The 20,558-nt window shown below is 36.9% G+C and overlaps 3 protein-coding genes across 4 annotated transcripts; all 3 read left to right on the top strand.

Moving 5' to 3' along the window:
* Positions 1 to 986: 986 nt before the first annotated feature.
* On the top strand, positions 987 to 4,378 carry LOC113106404 (myosin regulatory light chain 2, smooth muscle minor isoform-like). The gene is made up of 4 exons (XM_026268295.1): positions 987 to 1,139; positions 2,385 to 2,599; positions 3,219 to 3,380; positions 3,690 to 4,378. The coding sequence occupies exons 2-4, from the start codon at positions 2,413 to 2,415 to the stop codon at positions 3,860 to 3,862; spliced, it is 522 nt and encodes a 173-aa protein (XP_026124080.1). The 5' UTR covers positions 987 to 1,139; positions 2,385 to 2,412; the 3' UTR covers positions 3,863 to 4,378.
* A 3,009-nt stretch (positions 4,379 to 7,387) lies between these two features.
* On the top strand, positions 7,388 to 11,331 carry LOC113106403 (uncharacterized). The gene has a single exon (XM_026268294.1). The coding sequence runs from the start codon at positions 8,287 to 8,289 to the stop codon at positions 9,784 to 9,786; it is 1,500 nt and encodes a 499-aa protein (XP_026124079.1). The 5' UTR covers positions 7,388 to 8,286; the 3' UTR covers positions 9,787 to 11,331.
* Positions 11,332 to 12,687: 1,356 nt separating this feature from the next.
* Positions 12,688 to 20,160, top strand: nsun6 (NOP2/Sun RNA methyltransferase 6). 2 transcript variants are annotated; one of them, XM_026268293.1, is made up of 12 exons: positions 12,688 to 12,799; positions 13,035 to 13,111; positions 13,522 to 13,677; positions 14,321 to 14,394; positions 14,592 to 14,698; positions 16,486 to 16,639; positions 16,736 to 16,817; positions 17,203 to 17,322; positions 17,455 to 17,599; positions 18,120 to 18,268; positions 19,054 to 19,179; positions 19,454 to 20,160. In XM_026268293.1, the coding sequence occupies exons 2-12, from the start codon at positions 13,037 to 13,039 to the stop codon at positions 19,640 to 19,642; spliced, it is 1,377 nt and encodes a 458-aa protein (XP_026124078.1). In that variant the 5' UTR covers positions 12,688 to 12,799; positions 13,035 to 13,036; the 3' UTR covers positions 19,643 to 20,160. The 2 variants fall into 2 exon arrangements, with proteins under 2 accessions (XP_026124078.1, XP_026124077.1); XM_026268292.1 differs by having other exon boundaries at positions 13,029 to 13,111; positions 19,454 to 20,159.
* Positions 20,161 to 20,558: the final 398 nt, after the last annotated feature.

Raw genomic sequence — 20,558 nt, 5'->3', positions numbered from 1 at the left:
TCGGAGCATAATACGAGTTAAATTCTATAATTTACAGCTAGATTTGTGACGAAAGTGTTAGGGAGTACATGCTGTAATGTCTCACACACACTGACAGCACAAGCACGCTCTCTTGTGTCCATAGAGTATGATGCAATGCTTTTTATTTTTATAAAATAGTTTTTTTCAGTATACTTGCTATCAATAAATCAGTCACAAATCAAAAAACAGACATGCAAACGAACAAACAAATAAATAAAAACACCATTCTTTGGACATGTATGATGATTGCTTATAGTTTACCGTTCAAAATGAAGACTTTTTCATGTACTCTCACTGTTAAAAATTTTTAATGCACTTGAAACTCGTTCAGTGGCTTTATCTAAGCTTTAACTATGCAGTTGCCACTTTGTATAACACATACGTATTGTAAGTTAACTTATCTGACTTGAAATTATTTTAAAAAAGTCAAGTTTAAACTCAGTGAAGCAGAGAAGGCACAACTGGACAGAAGTCTGTCCAATTAAATAAAGATGGTTTTATAACAACAGACAATTAATTCATTTGAATGCAATTTTAATTATAAATTATAATTAATTTTCGTTACTCAATTGTATTGTCATTCTTAATATAAAATATAATAGTAGCTCATTTGATTTTTTTTTTTTTTTTTTTTTTGTAAACGACCAGTTTTTCAGGTAGGCTATGTGTGATAAACACATGTTTCAATCAATGATTAAATCAATAATTAAATCGATAAATAAGTGACGTACGATGCAGTGAGTTTCACGTCTACTCACGCTGAACTGGAAAGAATAGATTTCAGACCGTATATGGTCATGTTTAAGAACGATTACGTCGAATTTGTTGTGGGCGTGTCTGGAGAAACCAACGCTGAAAATAAAATGCTGTCGCATGTTTATAATATTTCATTAACGAACTTGGTCACATGATAAAAGTAAAAGTATTATCTAGAGTGTTTTAAAATAATTCCCGCGCGGTTATTACAGGTCACGGCGCATTTTGTGAATCTTTCTCTTTCGCCCGGGACCCCCTCCAGTCTCACGTTGGTCTGGTCCAGGTTTGCGGAAGCTAGGCTGAAGTCCGGAAGTTTGGGCGGTGGTTGAACGAGGCTCGAAACGGTCGATCTTACTTCTTCGGTGAGACACTAATCTTCTTTTTTTAGTCATTTGATCTTTAGTGACTGTTCTTACGATTTAGTTATTAAATTCGATTTACGTTTATAATGGTACGTCAAATTTATGCGAACAGCCAAAATATTGCTGTTAAAAACTCTCAAAACATTGTCCGTAAAATGTTATTTAACGTTAACGTTACTTGTAACGTTAGTATATACAAGTGTTATTCACTTGTAGTTTAACATGTTGTAATTCTGTAACGTTCAGCTATCGCTAAAGTGCAGTTATATCTGCTTCCTGTCTCTTCTCGTGGTTTATTTAACCTTGTCATCGAGAACATGCTAAAATCCTCTTGAGCTGTAAACAGTGTCCTCATTAACTCAGATGTGCTATAATTAGATCAGATGGGTCACTAATGTAGGTTATGATGATGCTCCTTCCCCAGACGCATTGAGACGCATTCGTTTTTCGTTGTCCTTTAAAATAACAATGCCGCAGCTCTTGTATCTGTTTTTACTGGGTTTGGCTCAAGATCTCAACACAAGCTCCGTCTGTGTCTTGTGTAACAGCAGAACTCGTCCCAGCATGCACCTCAAACATGCAGCATTTCAGCAGACACTGAAGCACTGTGAGGGTTTATGGGAAAGTTACATTCTTAATAAGATACGTTTGCTTTTATATAGTTTCTGCAGGTCTAGACTTAATAATTACTCTTTTCACAAATTCTTAAATGTCTTCGCTTCATCAATTCGTTGCATTAAATGTTGCACACACTGCAATGTATGTGTTCCAATATGAATATCTAAACCGCAGTAAATCAAGGTGATGTGAGTTGTGATGCAGAATGAAGATGGTCAAAGTCTTGTTTAGAGATATCGAAGTGAGTTTGTTTAAAACAGGAACACATCAAAGTGGTGTGAAAATGTGTTTACCCTTTGAATTATTATTATTTTTTAACTAATTCACAGTAATGCAGTAGATATTGTGGAAGTTGTATTTTCAAACGTGATCCCAAGAGATCAAGTACATTTAGTCAACTTACTGTAGAGACACATTCAGTTTATTCCTTAAGTTTTCTTTACATGCTCTTAAAAAGGAAAGCCTACAGATTCCTAGTTTTGCAAAACCACTAAGACTTACTCGATGTCTTTTCATTTTGATCGGTGCACAGAAAGAATGCACAATTCAATCTTTTTCTATAAGTCGTTATATTTAGCTTGTTTATGTGTCTGGACTCGCTTATAAAGTGTCTTCTGTTTTTCCCAGCTTTAAGGTAAAACCAAAAACAGCCAAAATGTCGAGCAAGTGTCGCACCAAGGGAAAGATCACCAAGAAGCGTCCTCAGCGGGCCACCTCCAATGTCTTCGCTATGTTCGATCAGTCGCAGATTCAGGAGTTCAAGGAAGCCTTCAACATGATCGACCAGAACCGCGACGGCTTCATCGATAAGGAGGATCTTCATGACATGCTCGCTTCTCTCGGTGAGATTTCACCGCCTCTGAGTCTTCTGAGAACTCGTGCTTTTGTTTTGCACTTCATTGTTTTCGGTTTAATTGTACTTTCTCCCGAGTGCATGATGCAGACATCTGGAAGATCACAATGCTGCTTTTCACGTTTATACACCTCGTACTTGTAAAACGAGTTGTGGGTCATTTGGTGACTCATGTAAAATTGATCTAGATTACACAACATCTTAATGCGTGTTTGTGTAGGAGGCGTTAATATGTGTCCCTGGAGCACAAAACCAGTCTGAAGTTATTGATTTTTCTTTTATGCAAAAAATCATTAGGATATTAAATAAAGATCATGTTCCATGAAGATATTTAGTAAATTTTCTATCGTATATATATCAAAACTTAATTTTTGATTAGTAATATGCATTGCTAAGAATTAATTCAGACAACTTTAAAGATTATTTTCTCAATATTAAGATTTTTTTGCTCCCTCAGATTCCAGATTTTCAGATAGTTGTATCTCGAACAAATATTGTCCTACCATGCATCAATGGAAAGATGATTTATTCAGTCAAATATTGACCCTTATAGCTAGTCCTGTTGTCCAGGGTCACATATGTTTGTGGATCTGATCTCTGTCTCTCAGGGAAGAACCCAAAAGAAGACTATTTGGAGGCGATGATGACCGAAGCCCCTGGGCCCATAAACTTCACCATGTTCCTCACCATGTTCGGAGAGAAGCTGAACGGCACAGACCCTGAGGAAGTCATTCGTAATGCGTTCGCCTGCTTTGACGAGGAAGGGACAGGTGAACAGATCGTCTCTTATTGAATCCAAGCAACACCATTTATTTATGCTGCAGACATTCAGATTATTAGTGTTGTTTCATTTATGTGAGACTGACAAATATAAAAGTATGCATCACATTAAGTCTATTAGTTTGTGAAAACGGTGTAATGCTTTTGAAATGCATCCATCTTTTTGAGCGTGAAGAATTATGCAGCTGTGGAGAGACACTACTGAGGGAAAAATGCTCTGTAGACTTTCCTCTTAAAAAACGCACAGATCGGATGAAGATGAAGCAGTGATTTCTTTATTTTTATATTTTACCCCCCAGGCTTCGTTCCGGAGGACTATCTGAGGGAGCTGCTGACCACTATGGGAGATCGATTCACAGACGAAGAGGTCGACGAGCTCTTCAGAGAAGCACCGATCGATAAAAAGAGCAACTTCAACTACGTGGAGTTCACCCGTATTCTTAAACACGGAGCCAAAGATAAAGACGATTAGACACACGTCCTCTTTAGTTGAGAGAAATCAGTGCTGTCCGTTCCCCTGGATCCCCATGAGAGCCCACCCCTAACTTTAATATACTGAATGAAAATTAAGTGTTTACTCTGTGCGACTCACTGGAAGAAGATCTCATATTCTGAGCGGGTTATGATATAGAAGCACAGTTCATGTCACTCATGGTTTGAGCTGGTAAAATACAAGCTTTAACCATGCACTTTTCTTTTTTTCTTTGTCGGTGTTTAGACTTGTTTTGTTCTCAGGCCTGCGTCTGCGTGCCGGTGTTTTGTTTTATGCCAACTGGAACAAATTCCACTTGATTTCATCACATCTCACTGTTCACTGGTGAAAGCAGTCTCTTTTTTTCTTTTTTTTTTAGTAGTTGTTGATTCAGATGATAAAAAATGTGAACGTGTGGATGTTTTAAATACATTTGATCGCGTTTGATTTCATTGCCTAACTTTTTACATTTTATGATATTAAATATTTTGAATAAATCTCTCTTATTAAAATCTTCATGTGCAGTCTCTTGTTTTTTTTGTGTGTGTGTATGTGCAGGATGTAAAAAGTGGTTTTAAGTCTATTATTTCTATCTTTTTCTGTAGTGTGTCAGTAGGAAATATCAGTTTGCATTCATTTAAATTAATTTATCCATTATTTGTAATAATCCAGTGAGTTTTTTTTTTTTGTCTGATAACAGCCAGTGCTCCACACAGAGAACAAACTGAGACCGACTCAATCCAGAAGATGCTACTGGAAAACTACAGTCATGCTGTAAAATGATGTTATAAATAGAGTTTCTTTATCAATTAACTTCCATTAACTAAATGACATCAGCATTTGAAGTGAGCATCCTGTGTTTAAAGCAGCTTTTGGCCTCGGTGCACTTGTGCATGGTAAAAATAGGGCACCATATACTTTTATTTGAAGGATTTTTTTCTCGTATCTATTTTTTACTGGTGTTTTAAAAAGTATTTAGAATTTTACACTTCATTGCATTTTGTTTTAGAATTAACAGAAATGTCTGTAAAATGAATGGATAATGTCATGTGTATTGAGGTCTTTTTCTATTATTTTACGGATTTATTTTGTACAGTGCAAGTCTTGCATTTGTTTCAATCCACAAGAATATCTGTATTTTAATCTCTTAAATTATAAACTTTAAGTATTACATAAATATTCCAATTTTAAATATTATGTTAGGTAAATATAACATATTAAATATTATATATATTTTTTTAATTTTAGAAGTTTTCAGCTTTTCACCAGATTCATGAAACATTTTGTTTGTTCCTTTTGTCAACTGAACACAGACTTAAAATCTCCTTGCAGTTTTCTGCCAAAAAATAAAAATAAAAAAATGATGGTTTTAACATTTGAAAGCAAAGGATTTGGGACATATTATGTATTGTAACTACTGTAAGTACTGCAGTCGAAAATACAATTATTATGTTCAAATATTTAGTGTTATTTATTTCTAACTTAATGATATGAACTTCATTAATATTATTATTTTTATTCAAATTGACTAGTTTCCTCAAAACAGTGGTTGGAATATAATGTGGACTGAGACACCATCACATCCCAAAAAATAAAAACTTCAGTGTAAATAAATAATAAAACGCAGTTTTTGCCCTAGGTACATGGTACAATATATATATATATATATATATATATATATATATATATATATATATATATATATATATATATATATATATATATATATATATTATTTGAATCTTAAACACATTATCTCTTAAATACTTGAATATCTTAAATACATGGTGAGAGTATGAAGTTATTTTTGATTCAAAACAACTGAACACCTGTGGCAGTGCGATTTGTAGTTGTAGAGAAAAGCCACACATGTGTATCAGTAAATTTGAAGTCACAGAGATAAATGTTTTAAGAGTTGCAAACCTGTAGACTTTTTTTCTCTCCCACAAACACAACACAACAGTTACACCTTCTCAAATTCTTCTTTACTTTAATTCTTCTACAAATCACACATTTAGAAACTCGTACCCTCACATTTTTGAAACAATTGCTGCAGTGAATGTGGTGCAAAACGCATTTACACACCCGCATCAAGAAATGTGAAGTCGTGGAGAAATGTTGAACATCCGCAAATCAGTACGTGAATTCATCAAATGAGAGTTGCACACTTGTAGAATATTTTCTCAGAAATGTCTTGTATATTTTTCTAACATAAACACAAAGTACATCTACTACAGCTGCTTGAATCTGCTGCGATGAATCTCAAACACCGTCTTTCGCTTTCAAGTGACAAGTTTCGCGCTCTCCCTTTTGCACTGAGATATTTGGTTCAAAAGTGATTTGTGCATCTGTAGAGGTAGTGGGCGGGACTGTTTAGAGATTAGAGAATTTCAGCCAATCACAAGAGCTACTTTGGCTCGTTGCTGAGCATAGACTCATGGTGTCATATTCACATTATTTTTCATATCAAATAGTTTATCCATAATGTTAGACCATTGCTATAAAATAATAGTTTTGTGCTTAATATAGAAAAGGCACTTTTGATTTTGTTGTAAATTTTTTGTTTGGGCTCTGATAAATCTTTCTCTGGTAGTCCATCATCTGTGCTCTTGCTGTTGTGAAACATGTCCATCTTGGAGGCTGAGGAGAAATTACTGCGAGGACCTGTCATTGACGCAAGGTACTGTAAGGATCCTATAAAGGACAAAATGTTGAAACATGACATCCTGCCATAATATATAAATAACAATTGTTTATACCTGAAAGATTATTTGTTTTTAATTAACTTTGGTTGGATGTATTTGGAATCAACTGTAGGCAACTGTACTTTGTTCACAATAGTGTGAAACAACTGGCCCATATAATCAGCCTCTTAGGTCAACATCAAGTCATTGAATGGGCTCTCCATGGGAGAGATCCTTTCAAGTCACCAAAAGGTTACACTATCATTGTCTCTCCATGGGGTGTTATTGTATTGTTTGTAGCACATTTGTTAACAGGTATAAAGGTCTGGTCTCACAGACAGTACCTTGGGTTAAGATTGTATGAAGGATGACATGCTAACATCACTGCTGAAGAACTGCTACACTACTACCTTCAATAAATTCTTCTCCCCATAAGAACTTTGATCAAGCTTACTTATTTTATGTATTAGAGAAATCTAGTACATTGGCGAGCCACCTAAACTACTGCTTAGCCAGATACAGCAAAATCTAACAATTTGGCGGAGCCAGCCAGGAGAGACTGACAAGAAGAGAACTCACCAATTGCAACAAGAAGTGAACAAAAGAGTTTTGGAAATTCTACAGTTTTTGTGTTGAAGATCAACAGACCGCATCTGTGGACATAAGTTATTTGAATCAACTTGATCCTTTCTCAAAGATTCTAATTTGGTGAGTGAAACTATCAGCTCTCTAAAAGAACTTAAAAGAACACTTTTTCATAAGTAAGCAGATCATTTGATGTGTGTAGTGTAACCATAATAACCAGTGTAGCACTGTTTAAGAAATGTTTGGCTTAGGCCTTTCTCTTGAGTCTGTAGGAACCTTTTAAATGATTTAGTTAATTCTCCTGAGACTGTAGGAGCTATAGAAAAAGTGTTTATAGCTTGGTTCAGTCCTCTTGAGTCTATAAGAATCATTCAAGAAAGAGGTTTAGTCCGTTCTCGTGAGACTGTAGGAGCCATAGATGTGTAATTATAGGCTTAATCCTGTTCTCTGGAGTCTGTAGGAATTGTTTAAGAAACAATTTAGTCCGTTCATCAAGAGACTGTAGTAGCAGAGGCTTGGTCCTTTCTCTTTATGTCTGTAGGAATTGTGTGAAAGAAACAATTTAGACCAGTAATCAAGAGATTGTAGAAGCATAAGCTTGGTCCTTTCTCTTTTTGTTTGTAGGAATTGTGTAAAAAAAAAAAAAAAAAAAACAATTTAGTCCATTTCTCCAGAGACTGTAGGAGTCATAGATAGAATTGGGACTGATGTTGCTGCAAGAATTGGGAATTCTTGACTGGGTGCTAATTCAGTAGCCACTAATGTAGATTTAAATTAATGTTCAAACCGAATTAGAAGATGATGGCATAAAACCATGAAACTATAAGTTTGTTTGCCTTCCATAAAAATACAGAAAAAAATATATATATATAATGTAAATTGTCTAAGGGACAAATTTGAAAAAGGCATTCAGCCTTCTGAGCTAGAACTCAATTCAGACATTAAACAAGGAAAATTAGCCTGAATGTAAATGTTTCGTTTTAAATGGAAGATTGAAAACTAAGCTGAGCTTTTAAACTAATGATTTGTCTGTGTAACTGAAAATGGTCAGTCTAACAGACTGCTGTGAATTTAAATCTGAATAAGTACCTTTAACAGTTCTAACACCTTTTGTTCTGTTTTCACACCTCTGAGGGCACTTTTCCTGTATTCGCCATGGCTGAGTCTGCACAAAACAAAGGCAATAGTCATGCATTGAGGCCAACAACAGAAAGACATGGAACAGAACCTCCAAATGTTACCATTGATCAGATGTTGGAGAATCTGAATGCATATCTGGACAAAAGGCTGGGACTGAGGAAGTGCCATGATGACATCTGCCAGAAGTACAGCATCAAGTACTCAGAGAGTGGACTATGGGCTTTGCCGGACATTAAAAGGGCTTATGGAAAGATGCAGCGCTTAAGGACATACACCAACAGAGATGGCTTGTCTGTAATTTTGCTCAAACAAATTCGACAGCATCTACAGAGATGTGAAACTGACAAATTACAACATGAGAAAAAAGCAGAGAAAGCAAAGGTTCGAGCACTGGCTGAACAATTACAGACTGTAAAGAAGGACAAAGAAAGACTGTTACATCAGAATGACAAGTTGTTAACTTTGCTCTCCAAACGACTGGAATCAAAAGCTTCAAGCAGCTCTGATAACAGTGATGCAGATATCAACACACATACTGAAATTACAAAGGACAAACTGAAGGTTAGACTTGCTCCTGTAATTATTAAGAACAGAAGAACTGAAACTGAAAATGAAGAGGAGTATGAGGAAGATGGTGAACGACGAACTCGCACAGTAAAAAAGGTAATAAAGAAATATGTTCCATACAGAACATACCAGCCAGCTACTCCAGAGCAAGTTGACAAATGGTCAAAAGAATTGCCAGATGTGTACAAGCAACCACGGAAAGTATGGCAATTTCTTCAACGCTTGCAGAAAATCTACAATTTACATCCACTGGACAGTGTGATGATTGTTAATGTGAACTTAAGAGACAATGACCAACAACGACTTACAGAAAGTGTTGAAAGAAGGATTGGTGAATCTCAAGAAAACATTGAAGCTGGATGGGAAGCGGTTCAAACCTTCTTATTTGAACTGAAACCTGCAGAGGTTAATTGGGCTAAAATTACCTCTTGTGTGCAGAAGACAGGAGAAAGTGTTGCAGAATTTGAAGAACGCTTCAGACAAACTTGGATGGAACATGCTGGTTTGAACAACAACATTGAAGAACTCTGTGAAGACACTAGCATCCCTTTTAAAACCATATTTGTGAATGGACTGAAACCTGAGGTTTCTAAAACTCTTAAAATCAGGTATGATGACTGGGACAGCACTGGAACAACATTTATGCAGATTGTAGAATGGTCAGCAAAGATTGAAAGAACACAGGAAGTCGATCTCAGAGTTTTACAATCCAAAACCTTGTCATACAACAACAGGACAATGGGATACGAAAAAAGTGAATATCAGAGACACTCAAGAGAGAAAACTCAGGAAAGATTTAGACATTGCAACGAGGAAGGACACTGGATTCATGATTGTAAGCTGAGTTTGAGACAAAGTGATGACGACCACCTGTTGAAGAGGTTTCAGCAGTTGACAGCCAAACAAAAACAGACTCTGCTAAATGCTGTGGAGCCACAGGGAAACTGAAGAACCTCTCTCTGCAGCACCAGCTAGTGACATCTTATCCAAAAGCTGATGGACTCCATGAAACCTCAACAACTGAAGCCACAGAGGATGTCCTAGTAGACAGTGCTGCTAAACAAGCCGTAAAGGAGAGAGGTAAACATGCAGCGGCATTAAGACAACTTCAGCAAAACTCACAAACTGTTCTACATAGTAAACAGATTCAAATTGAATTTGCCAGGAAACAATCATCATTGTTAATGGAAGATGTAAAAAAACATGATGACAACCGATGCCTTAAGGAAAACCACAAGGAAAATGCACTATGCCCTTTTGAACATGTCACAGGCCGGCCCATGTCCACTGAAAATCTAACATCTGACAGCCTTGTCCAAACTGATGAAAGACTCAGTCTGGCAGTACACAATGCCAAGAATCAAGTTTTGGCACCTCCAAAAGGGAGCCATGGTTTAGTGCCCAACAAATGGGTAAAGATTAAAAAAACTGATGTGTCGCAACAAGAATACAGATGGGAAAGACCAATTGAGGATCTTTTAGTAACTGACACAGCAGTTAAGGCACAGGGAAACAATGAGTGGATTGATGTGAATTTGCCTAGAGATGAGGGATAGATGGCAGTAGTGTTTTTCAGAGTCCAAATATGGTGGGACTAGAGTTTTTAGGCTCTAGCTTGTCGCCTGAGGACGAAGACATGAACATTTCACCACTGATAAACACTGTAGTGTCCTGCCAACATTAAATAGGGACAGTTATATTGGTAATTAGGCATATTTTGTTTAAACTATTTCTTTGGAAAGATTTGTTTCCCTTTTCTCTGGTGTGATTGTAGGTGTCCCAGCGTTTCAGAGGATGAGCAAAGATATCCAACGCTTGGACCAAACTGCACTGGCCACCTAGATAAACATGCCTTAACATCCACAGAACACAACAACATTCGTCACTTCCACAAGATCGCAACATTAAAATAAAAAAAAAGAACTTAGGCATTAAAGATAATGCAAACCTCACCATGAACTCTTATTCTGTCATCTTAAGTAATGGAGCCTGTATGCAGCATTCTGTATTCATGATTACTGAAAAGTATTGCAAGAAGGAACCTGTATACAGCATGTGTACATGACTACTAAAATTATAACTGTTTTGTATGTTCTTTCTATTATGTGTGATCAAAAATGATCAAAGGGGGGATTGAAAGATTATTTGTTTTTAATTAACTTTGGTTGGATGTATTTGGAATCAACTGTAGGCAACTGTACTTTGTTCACAATAGTGTGAAACAACTGGCCCATATAATCAGCCTCTTAGGTCAACATCAAGTCATTGAATGGGCTCTCCATGGGAGAGATCCTTTCAAGTCACCAAAAGGTTACACTATCATTGTCTCTCCATGGGGTGTTATTGTATTGTTTGTAGCACATTTGTTAACAGGTATAAAGGTCTGGTCTCACAGACAGTACCTTGGGTTAAGATTGTATGAAGGATGACATGCTAACATCACTGCTGAAGAACTGCTACACTACTACCTTCAATAAATTCTTCTCCCCATAAGAACTTTGATCAAGCTTACTTATTTTATGTATTAGAGAAATCTAGTACATTGGCGAGCCACCTAAACTACTGCTTAGCCAGATACAGCAAAATCTAACATACCACTATGCAACTTTTGCTTTTTTTATTTATTTTTATCAGTGAGTGGTATCACTTTGACAGCAGGATAAAGAAACAATTAAAGAAGAGTGGCAAGCCATTGGAGAATCATCTACAGGAGTCATGCTGTTAATAACCATGTCATGGTGTTAATAAATATATATTTTTTAACAACAATGTTGTCTCTTTCTTTTAAATGACCCTTGGAACTTTAGAAAAGGGTTACATTGTGTTTGTCTTCATAAAATGCTATGTAGGACATGTTTTGTTGCTGTATGACGAGCAATTGTGAATTGTACAGCAAATATTTCATTTAGGATCCATATGATTACACAGTACTGTATGTCTAATGGCCTGAATATGGTTAATATCTAAATAAAACTTAATATAAATTCACAACATCATATATCAGTCAGTCTCCTGTATATAAAAACAGTTTATAAATAAATATAAATAATACAGTTTACAGTAGGTCATAGGTCTGCAGCCTCCCCCTACTGGACGCATGTGGAACAACAGGGGCGTAAAACTGCTTGGGGCGTATATCTACAGGCTACAGTTCCCAAGCCTCCACCTACTCAGCAACGAGCCAAAGTAGCTCTTCTGATTGGCTGAAATTCTCTAATCTCTAAACAGTCCCGCCCACTACCTCTACAGATGCACAAATCACTTTTGAACCAAATATCTCGGTGCAAAAGGGAGAACTCGAAACTTGTCACTTGAAAGCGAAAGACGGTGTTTGAGATCCATCGCAGCAGATTCAATCAGATGTAGTTATGTACTTTGTGTTTGTGTTAGAAAAATATACAAGACATTCTGAGAAAATATTCTACAAGTGTGCAACTCTCATTTGATGAATTCACGTACTGATTTGCGGATGTTCAACATTTCTCCACGACTGCACATTTCTTGATGCGGGTGTGTAAATGCGTTTTGCACCACCTTCACTGCAGCAATTGTTTAAAAAATGTGAGGGTACGAGTTTCTAAATGTGTGATTTGTAGAATAGGATTTGTGCACCTGCAATGAAGAATTTGAGAAGGTGTAACTGTTGTGTTGTGTTTGTGGGAGAGAAAAAAAGTCTACAGGTCTGCAACTCTTAAAACATTTATCTCTGTGACTTCAAATTTACTGATACACATGTGTGGCTTTTCTTTACAACTACAAATCGCACTGCCACAGGTGTTCAGTTGTTTTGAATCAAAAATAACTTCATATGAGAGGCCTGATCTTGAGATTTTGAGCAGTGACAGAAGGAAACAGTAGGTGGCGGTGTGTAGAGAGGATCACTGAACAACACGACGACGAAGAAGAAGAACGATTCATTTTCTGTTTACTTCTGATTCAAGTTTAAACAGAGTAAAAGACGGTGAGAGCTTGTGTCATTGTGGAAGTTATATGTTTAAGAAGCACACAGATGGTTGATGTTGCGCTGTATACCGCTAAATCTGAGTTTTTGAACACTGAAACACTTTTGAGTAGTGTAAACTTTGGTCATCGTTACATGATGACAGTGTGAAAAGACTGTTCGACTGATTAGCTTCTAATTTAATTGTTTTAACGCTAATATATGTATTTTTTATTTTATTTTCCATAAGACACAGATATGTCAGTTTTCCCTCAGCTTTCCATGAATCCAGATGTGCGAGAACATCTTCGCAGTGTTTATACAAACAATGAGGTGGGCACTTTCAGTCTAATAACTTAAATAAGTTGTTGTTGCCTCGTGGCATGGGCAAAGTTTACAATATGGGACCCTGGACCCCAAAACCAGTCATAAGAGCATTTTTAATGCTGAATAAATAATTTTTCCATTGATGTATGGTTTATTATGATCTGACAGTATTTGTTCGAGATCAACTATTTGAAAATCTGGAATCTGAGGGTGCAAAAAAATCTAAATATTGAGAAAATCACATTTAAAGTTGTCCAGATGAAGTTCTTAGCAATGCATATCACTAATCAAAGATTACGTTTTTATATATTTATATCATACAATGTATTGTTGTCTGTGTACCTGTGCTGCTTCTGACTGGTTTCGTGCTCCAGTGTCTCATGTGCTGATTGTGTCCTCTGTGTGTTTTTGTGTAGCTGGTGTGTGAGTCTGGAGCAGATGAGGCTGATGTGGTGTTTGAAGCGCTCCTGTCCTGTCTGTCTCATCCGCCTCTGTTCACCTGTCTGAGGGCCAGCACACACCTGCACTCACTTCAGGACGTCCAGCTCCGGCTCCAGCAACATCTAGCACAGGTGTGTGTGTGTGTGTGTGTGTGCACGCACATTCACCTGCTGTGTTATATATGCTTATTATCACACTGACAGAAGACGTATATATAGAGACATGCATTTATGAATTAATGTCTTGCAAAAAATTGTAAAGACAGTGTGTATGTTTTTATAGGGGCTGATAAATAATTGCGCCATTTGCCTTTATGAGATTATCAAACTGCAAAGTCTGTGATCATTTGATTTTCACACTTTCCAACATTTTTGTGGACAGAAGCTTTTAGAATTTCACCAGATTCATGAAACATTTATAGAACTTTGGTCAAATTAACACAAACTTAAAAGTCTCCTTGCAGTTTCCTGCCCCAAAAATTAATAATATCACAACTAAAAACTACATTGTAAATAAATAATAAAAAAAGATAAAAATAAAATATTTAATGTTTTTATTTTATTTTCGTGAAGGCCGAAACTGACATTAGAGATCCATCAACATGCGACTGTGAAAAGTAAACAGAAGTTCAGACAGTAGTGACATTAGTAAGTGTCTGACACTTTTTGTGGCCACTGTATGGTGCTGCGAATCAATGATGAATCTTGTGCATACTGTTGTTTAAAATGTCTAGTGAATATATATATTCTTTCTTTTCTCAATGTCTGTTTGCAGCAGGAAAGATGTCCATCAGTTTACACTCACCCACAGCTTCCAGATGTTCTGCTGCTTCCAGTCCACGGCCCTCGGTATGCTCACAATATATGTGCATTATTAGAAAATGATAGTATTTACCCACGTACTCATATTGCTTTAAAATAGAAGATCTGTGTATTATCCAGCATGACGGTGAACTGGTCTCCAGCATGATGTGTGTTCTCTCAGAAGCTGGTCTGTGTCAGTAATACAGTGGCTGTCGACTTGTCTGCGTGTGTTTGTTCTGCAGGTCTGTGGATCCGCTGGTCTCTGAAGTGATAGTGGACGCTCAGTGTGGTAATGCTGTCCTTCGAGGAGCTCATGTGTTCACGCCTGGCATCCTCAGCATGCCAAAGTGTGAGCAGCATACACACACACACACACACACACACACACACACACACACACACTAGTATTCACACTAGTGTGCTGTTTCCTGGGGGTTTAATGAAAAGTGTTATTTTTTAAGACATTAAAATTAGAGGTAGATCCGTCTGACCATTCCATAAATTGTATATGATAAATCCAAAATTTCTGACATGAAACTCAATCTGACATAAACACATCATCACATTGCACAGCTGATTGGTTCTCTTCTATATCAGTAGAAACATTCAAATACTTCAAATACTTGGCTGGTGTTTAGTGAAACAGTAGCAGCACACTTCAGAAACCCTCCACCTCCCTAGCTCCACCTGTATAGATCTGGGGGTTATTCATATACATCAGGGGTGCCCAACCCTGTTCCTGGCGATCGACTGTCCTGCAAAGTTTGGCTCCAACCCTAATCAAACACACCTGCCTTTAATTTTTAAGAGAGCCTGAAGACCTTAATTAGTTGCTTCAGGTGTGTTTGATTAGGATTGGAGCTAAACTTTGTAGGACAGTCGATCGCCAGGAGCAGGGTTGAGCACCCCTGACATACATTATCTGTGCAGCAGCAGTGTTTCTTACCTGCTCACAGCAGCAGATCTATTCTACACTACAAAAGCAGTTTTAAGTAGCACAGGTGTATTTGTAGCAACAGCAAACAATACATTGTTGGTACTGTCTACTAGATATTTGGTATCGTGACATCCCTATTTCTATCATGACAACTCTCGTAGAGATTTACATGGTAATGCACATGACAGTGTTGATGTATGTGTGACCCTTAAACACAAACCAGTCATAAGAGTCAGGTTTTTGAAACTGAGATTTATTCATCAGCTGAACTCTGAATAAATAGCTTTCCATTGTTGTGTGGTTTGTTAGGATCTGACAATATTTAGCTGAGATACAACTATTTGAAAATCTGGAATCTGAGAAAAAAAAAGGAAAATCATCTTTAAAGTTGTACAAATTAAGTGTTTAGCAATGGATATTACTAATCAAAAATTAAGTTTTGATATATTTTATGCTTGAAAATTTTACATGGGGGAAAATCTTTACTTAATATCCTAATGATTTTTGGCACAAAAGAAAGATTAATAATTTTCTCTCATGTATTGTTGGCTCTTGCTGCAGAAATACTACAGATATGGTTTTGTGCTCCAGGGTCACATATAGTATTTATACAGTTTTATTCAAAATATTTTATTTTTATTTCATGGTTTTTATTTAGTTTCAGTTACTTAAGTACTTCAGAGCTACACTAAAAGAGAATGAGAAATGTTGTCTCTGCAAATTGCCGAAATATATATATATTATTATAACCTTATTATAACCTAACATTACATTTGCCTTCAGTTAAATACTGAGAATTTGTGCTCTCACTTAATATTAAACATCGTGTTCATTAAAAATCAAGAGTTAAAGGAACCAGTTCCACCTGAAAGCCACTGGATCACATTTTTATTGATAATAATGCGAGAAATCAAGCTCATTGCTGGTTGATTCAAGAGTTTCTTTTTCGAAATTTGTTGGTTTGTAATATTTTATGTATGGGTTGCATTGAAATGAACAATTCATATAGAAATAGTTCATTTCACTGCAGAGCCCAAATTATAAGCACGAGTACTTCTGTGTTTTTGATCAATGATTAATGATCTAGTGTGATTTATTCCCTTTCTCTTTGGGGCGCCGCAGGATTCTTCAGTCCATGAAAATCTGATTTAGATGTAAATGAAAATGTTAAATGTTAAAATTCTCTGTGTGTTTTTCAGACATGAAAGTGGGCGAGGTGGTGTCTGTTTTCTCTGATGTGGAGAGGAAGTGCACACGCGGAGCCAAAGAGTTCAAGGGAAAGAAGGTGTTTCTGGGTAACGGGATTTCGGAGGTGGATCGCTCGGAGATATTCAGCTCAGATGGACCTGGGAAGTGAGTCGAGGTCTCTGTACAAGTCTTCATGTGCTCTGTTGGAAGCCAGACTCACGTTAACTCGTGTGTGTGTGTGTGTGTGTGTGTGTGTCTCAGGGGTGTTGCGGTTCGAATGACTGAGCCTCTCTATCAAAGCCCTTCCTTTGATGGTGTTCTCACAGATCAGCTCTTTCTGCAGGTAACATGCTTTGTTTGATTTTTGGGTAATTCTAAAATGTGCTGGGGTTGTTCTTAGTGCTTTTTGTATATTTCATACTTAGTTTACAGAATGAAGTTGATATCGTGACCTAAATAAACCACATGTTACTCAGAGACGGACATGTTTTTTCTATTTATGATTCTGTAGTTTTTTCACTGCTTTATCCAACTTATTAACTTAAATAGCAAAACTACAGTTTTAAAGATAAATGTGAAGACAAATTTAAGCCTCATATGAATTCAAATGACATTGTTTTTTATATAACAAGAACCTAATTCAGTCAGGTGTCTCCAAACGTTTGACTGGTGAGCATTAGTCCGAGTCGAGGTGTTTCTGAGTGTGCATGTGTGATTGGTTCACGCAGAACCTGCCGTCTGTGGTCGTGGGTCATGTTTTAGGACCTCGTCCGGGAGAGCGGATCCTGGACATGTGTGCCGCTCCTGGAGGAAAGACCACACACATCGCTGCTCTCATGGGAAACCAGGCAAGTGTGTGTCTGTTAGCAGTCCCGTGAGGACATTATATGATAAGAGTACTCCAAATATTGGCTAGAATAAAGTAGTCCTGGATGAAAACTAACAGACTCTTATGTGGTTATGCTGCGTCTCTTCCACAGGGTACTGTTGTGGCCTTGGAAAAAGTCCGATCCAAAATGGAGAAGTTGGTTCAGAACGCAGAGATGCTGCAGTTGGACTGTATTAAAGCATACTGCTGTAACAGTGTGCATGCGGTGAGCTCAGATCCCGTTAAGTGCAGTGCAGGTGAGCCTCCAGAATCTCCATAAACCAGCACCACACACCTGACTCACAGCCGAGTTCACTCCAGTCAACAGTGAAGAACAAATTGGGATTTATATACATACACACACACACACACACACACACACACACACAGACACATATGTATGTTCCTGTAGCTCAAGTGGTAGAGCATTGCGATATCAAGCGATATCATTGGGGGTTCGATTCCCCGGGAACACATGATAGGTAAAAATTGATAGCCTGAAGGCACTGTAAGTCGCTTTGGATAAAAGCGTCTGCTAAATACATAAAATTAAATTAAATTAAACAAGCTCCTGACATCTATATTTTCTAAAAGTTCTTCTCATTATTTTTTTTATATTTTAATCCATCTTTCAAAGTGACTCTTAAGACAAAAGAATAAAATCTCTCATTGAATTACTTTAATTAAGTGCAGATACAATTTTTAAAAAGGTTTATTTTCGAGTTTGGATGATATTTTAAGTAGAGGTACTGATTGTATATGTGTGTGTATTTGTTGACGGTCCCCCGTATCCTGAGGAGAGTTTTGACCGGGTATTATTAGACGCTCCCTGCAGTGGTTTGGGTCAGAGACCCAACATGAGCTACAGCTGCAGTCTGAGAGAAGTCTGTTCCTACCAGCCTCTGCAGAGAAAACTCTTCACTACGGTAATGAAGGACTGTAACGCTCGTCTTCTGATTCTGCTCAGACAGTCTACGTTTTTATGCTTCAGTGTTTTCCACAGTAACATCTGTGTGCAGCTTTCCACCTCTAAGTGGCGCTATAACCATAGACACAAAGGTCGAAACAATGTAAGCTTTCTTTATGATGGTTAAAATATAAATTCAACGTTTAAAATGTTATTTACAAAACACAATGACAACAAAGATGCATGAGAGCTTGTTTACGCCATGCGCAAATTTTTTTTTTTTAAATGTTTTTTCTCAGAATTGCAAGAAAAAAGTCATTTTTTTATCCTGTGGTGGGAACAAGCTACCATATAATAAAGTCTTGATATTGAAGGAAAAGTTTTATGTTATACATTGTTGTATTTTTTAATATTTTTTGCTGTTATTTATCTACTTGCATTATTAGCTTTTATTTTATATTCTCAGTTTATTTTTTGTTTTAGTCAGTTTTGTTTGGTGTTTTTATCTTTTAAAAATGCTTATCACTTAGCCTTAATTTTATTTTCTTTAATTTGAGTAATTCAAACTTAGTTTTTAACATTTTTAAGTTTTGTTTTGTCTAATATTCATAATTTATTTCAATTAGCAAAAAGTCTGTTTAATAATATTAGTTAATGACAGCACCGCTTGCAGTTGTTTATATGGTTTTGGCTGACCGTTTCTTTCGGTCCCTGAACAGGAGGAGGTTCAGTGTAGCTGTGAAGTGCAGTGTTAGTCTTGTGCAGCTCATTAAATGTGTCTGTTTTACACCCTTTTGTTTGCAGGCTGTGCGTTTGTTGAAAAGAGGAGGTGTTTTGGTGTACAGCACGTGCACCGTGACGCTTGCGGAGAATGAAGAGCAGGTCTCCTGGGCTCTCAGGACCTTCCCCGGTCTAACACTAGAGCCGCAGGTGAGGATAAAACACTGATTAAACAACAAACCGAACAGAGCAGTGAATACTTGTGAGTCTAGCAAAACAGAGCAAATATGAGATACTCAAAAACTGCTTCATTACTGGATCTTTATCTGAAGTAAGTGCAATCTCTTAAGTATTCATAATTAACGTAATTGTTTTCTGATAGCAATGTGCTGTCAGCCCAGACACTAATGCTGTGTTTGTTGGGAATGACTGGGTAATTATAATCTGGTGGCTATGAGGGTTAGTGATGTGTCTTCTTTTCCAGCTGCCTGTTTTAGGATCGGAGGGGATGTCGGGAGCGGGTCTGTCACGTGACCAGCGGCGGCTGCTACAGAGGTTTAGACCAGAATTAGTTTGGAGAGGAGCAGGCGTCCCACATTCCCCCGAGAGCCTCCTACACAACGCCAACGCAGATACTATCGGCTTCTTCATTGCCAAGTTCATGAAAAGGTAGAAAGCTGAAGAAGTATGGCACTTTTGTCTCCAAAACTGTGGAATGCCTCAAAGATATTTTGTGGGTCCGTTGACTTTTATCGTATGGACAAAAAACAGACATTTTTAATAAATATCAGGCGAGGTGATGTTTCTGCAGCAGGTTTTCGTGCACTTGAACCACTTATTTAAAGCACACAATCTAAATGACATGGGGTAAAAATATTTATTAATCCTCAGAAAGGAAACAGAAGGGTATGTAAACGCCATCCTTGTAAATTATTATGCCTTTTGTATACTTAGATATTTACGCATTTCCCAAAATGACTATTTAAAAAGATAATCTGTTTCAAATGCTTACTGGTTTAATGTAGTGCATTGCCTTTATGAGCATCAAATAATGTTTTACATTTTTCATAATGGGTATAATTGTCAGTATGTGTTTCACCACGTGAACAACCATCACAAAATATACAAAACAGACCAGAATAAGACTTTTTTTTAGTAACAGGGTTGTATGTGAAAATTCTGTTGTTTTTTTCTTGTGCAATGTACGTAAAATTTAATAATAAAAAAACTTTTCTATGATACCTCTTTTTTTTTTTTTTAAACAATAATTATTCTGAAATCAATACAACAATAATTCATTTATTCACCCATAAGCAGCAGTAATACTCCAAACGCCTAAAATAATCTGCTTTTGTCAAATGTCTAGCAATTCAGAGACCATAAGGCCGGGGAAACAAACCAAAAACAGTTTTCTTTAATTTAACGAATTACCTGTGTCTTTTCATTAACCTTTGCTCAATTGATCAGAAAAGTTCAGGACTGCTGGAGAAACAAACCAGAACTATGATGATGTTGTTGTAATGTCTTTATCCTATATGCAAGGCAATACACACCTTTGCAACTTTAACACACAAGTAATTAACATTAAA

The sequence above is a fragment of the Carassius auratus genome, chromosome 7 (genome assembly GCF_003368295.1).
Source record: "Carassius auratus strain Wakin chromosome 7, ASM336829v1, whole genome shotgun sequence".
Lineage (NCBI taxonomy): Eukaryota > Metazoa > Chordata > Actinopteri > Cypriniformes > Cyprinidae > Carassius > Carassius auratus.
Note: the sequence above shows the minus strand (reverse complement) of the source record. Positions and strands in the feature narration are given on the sequence as shown.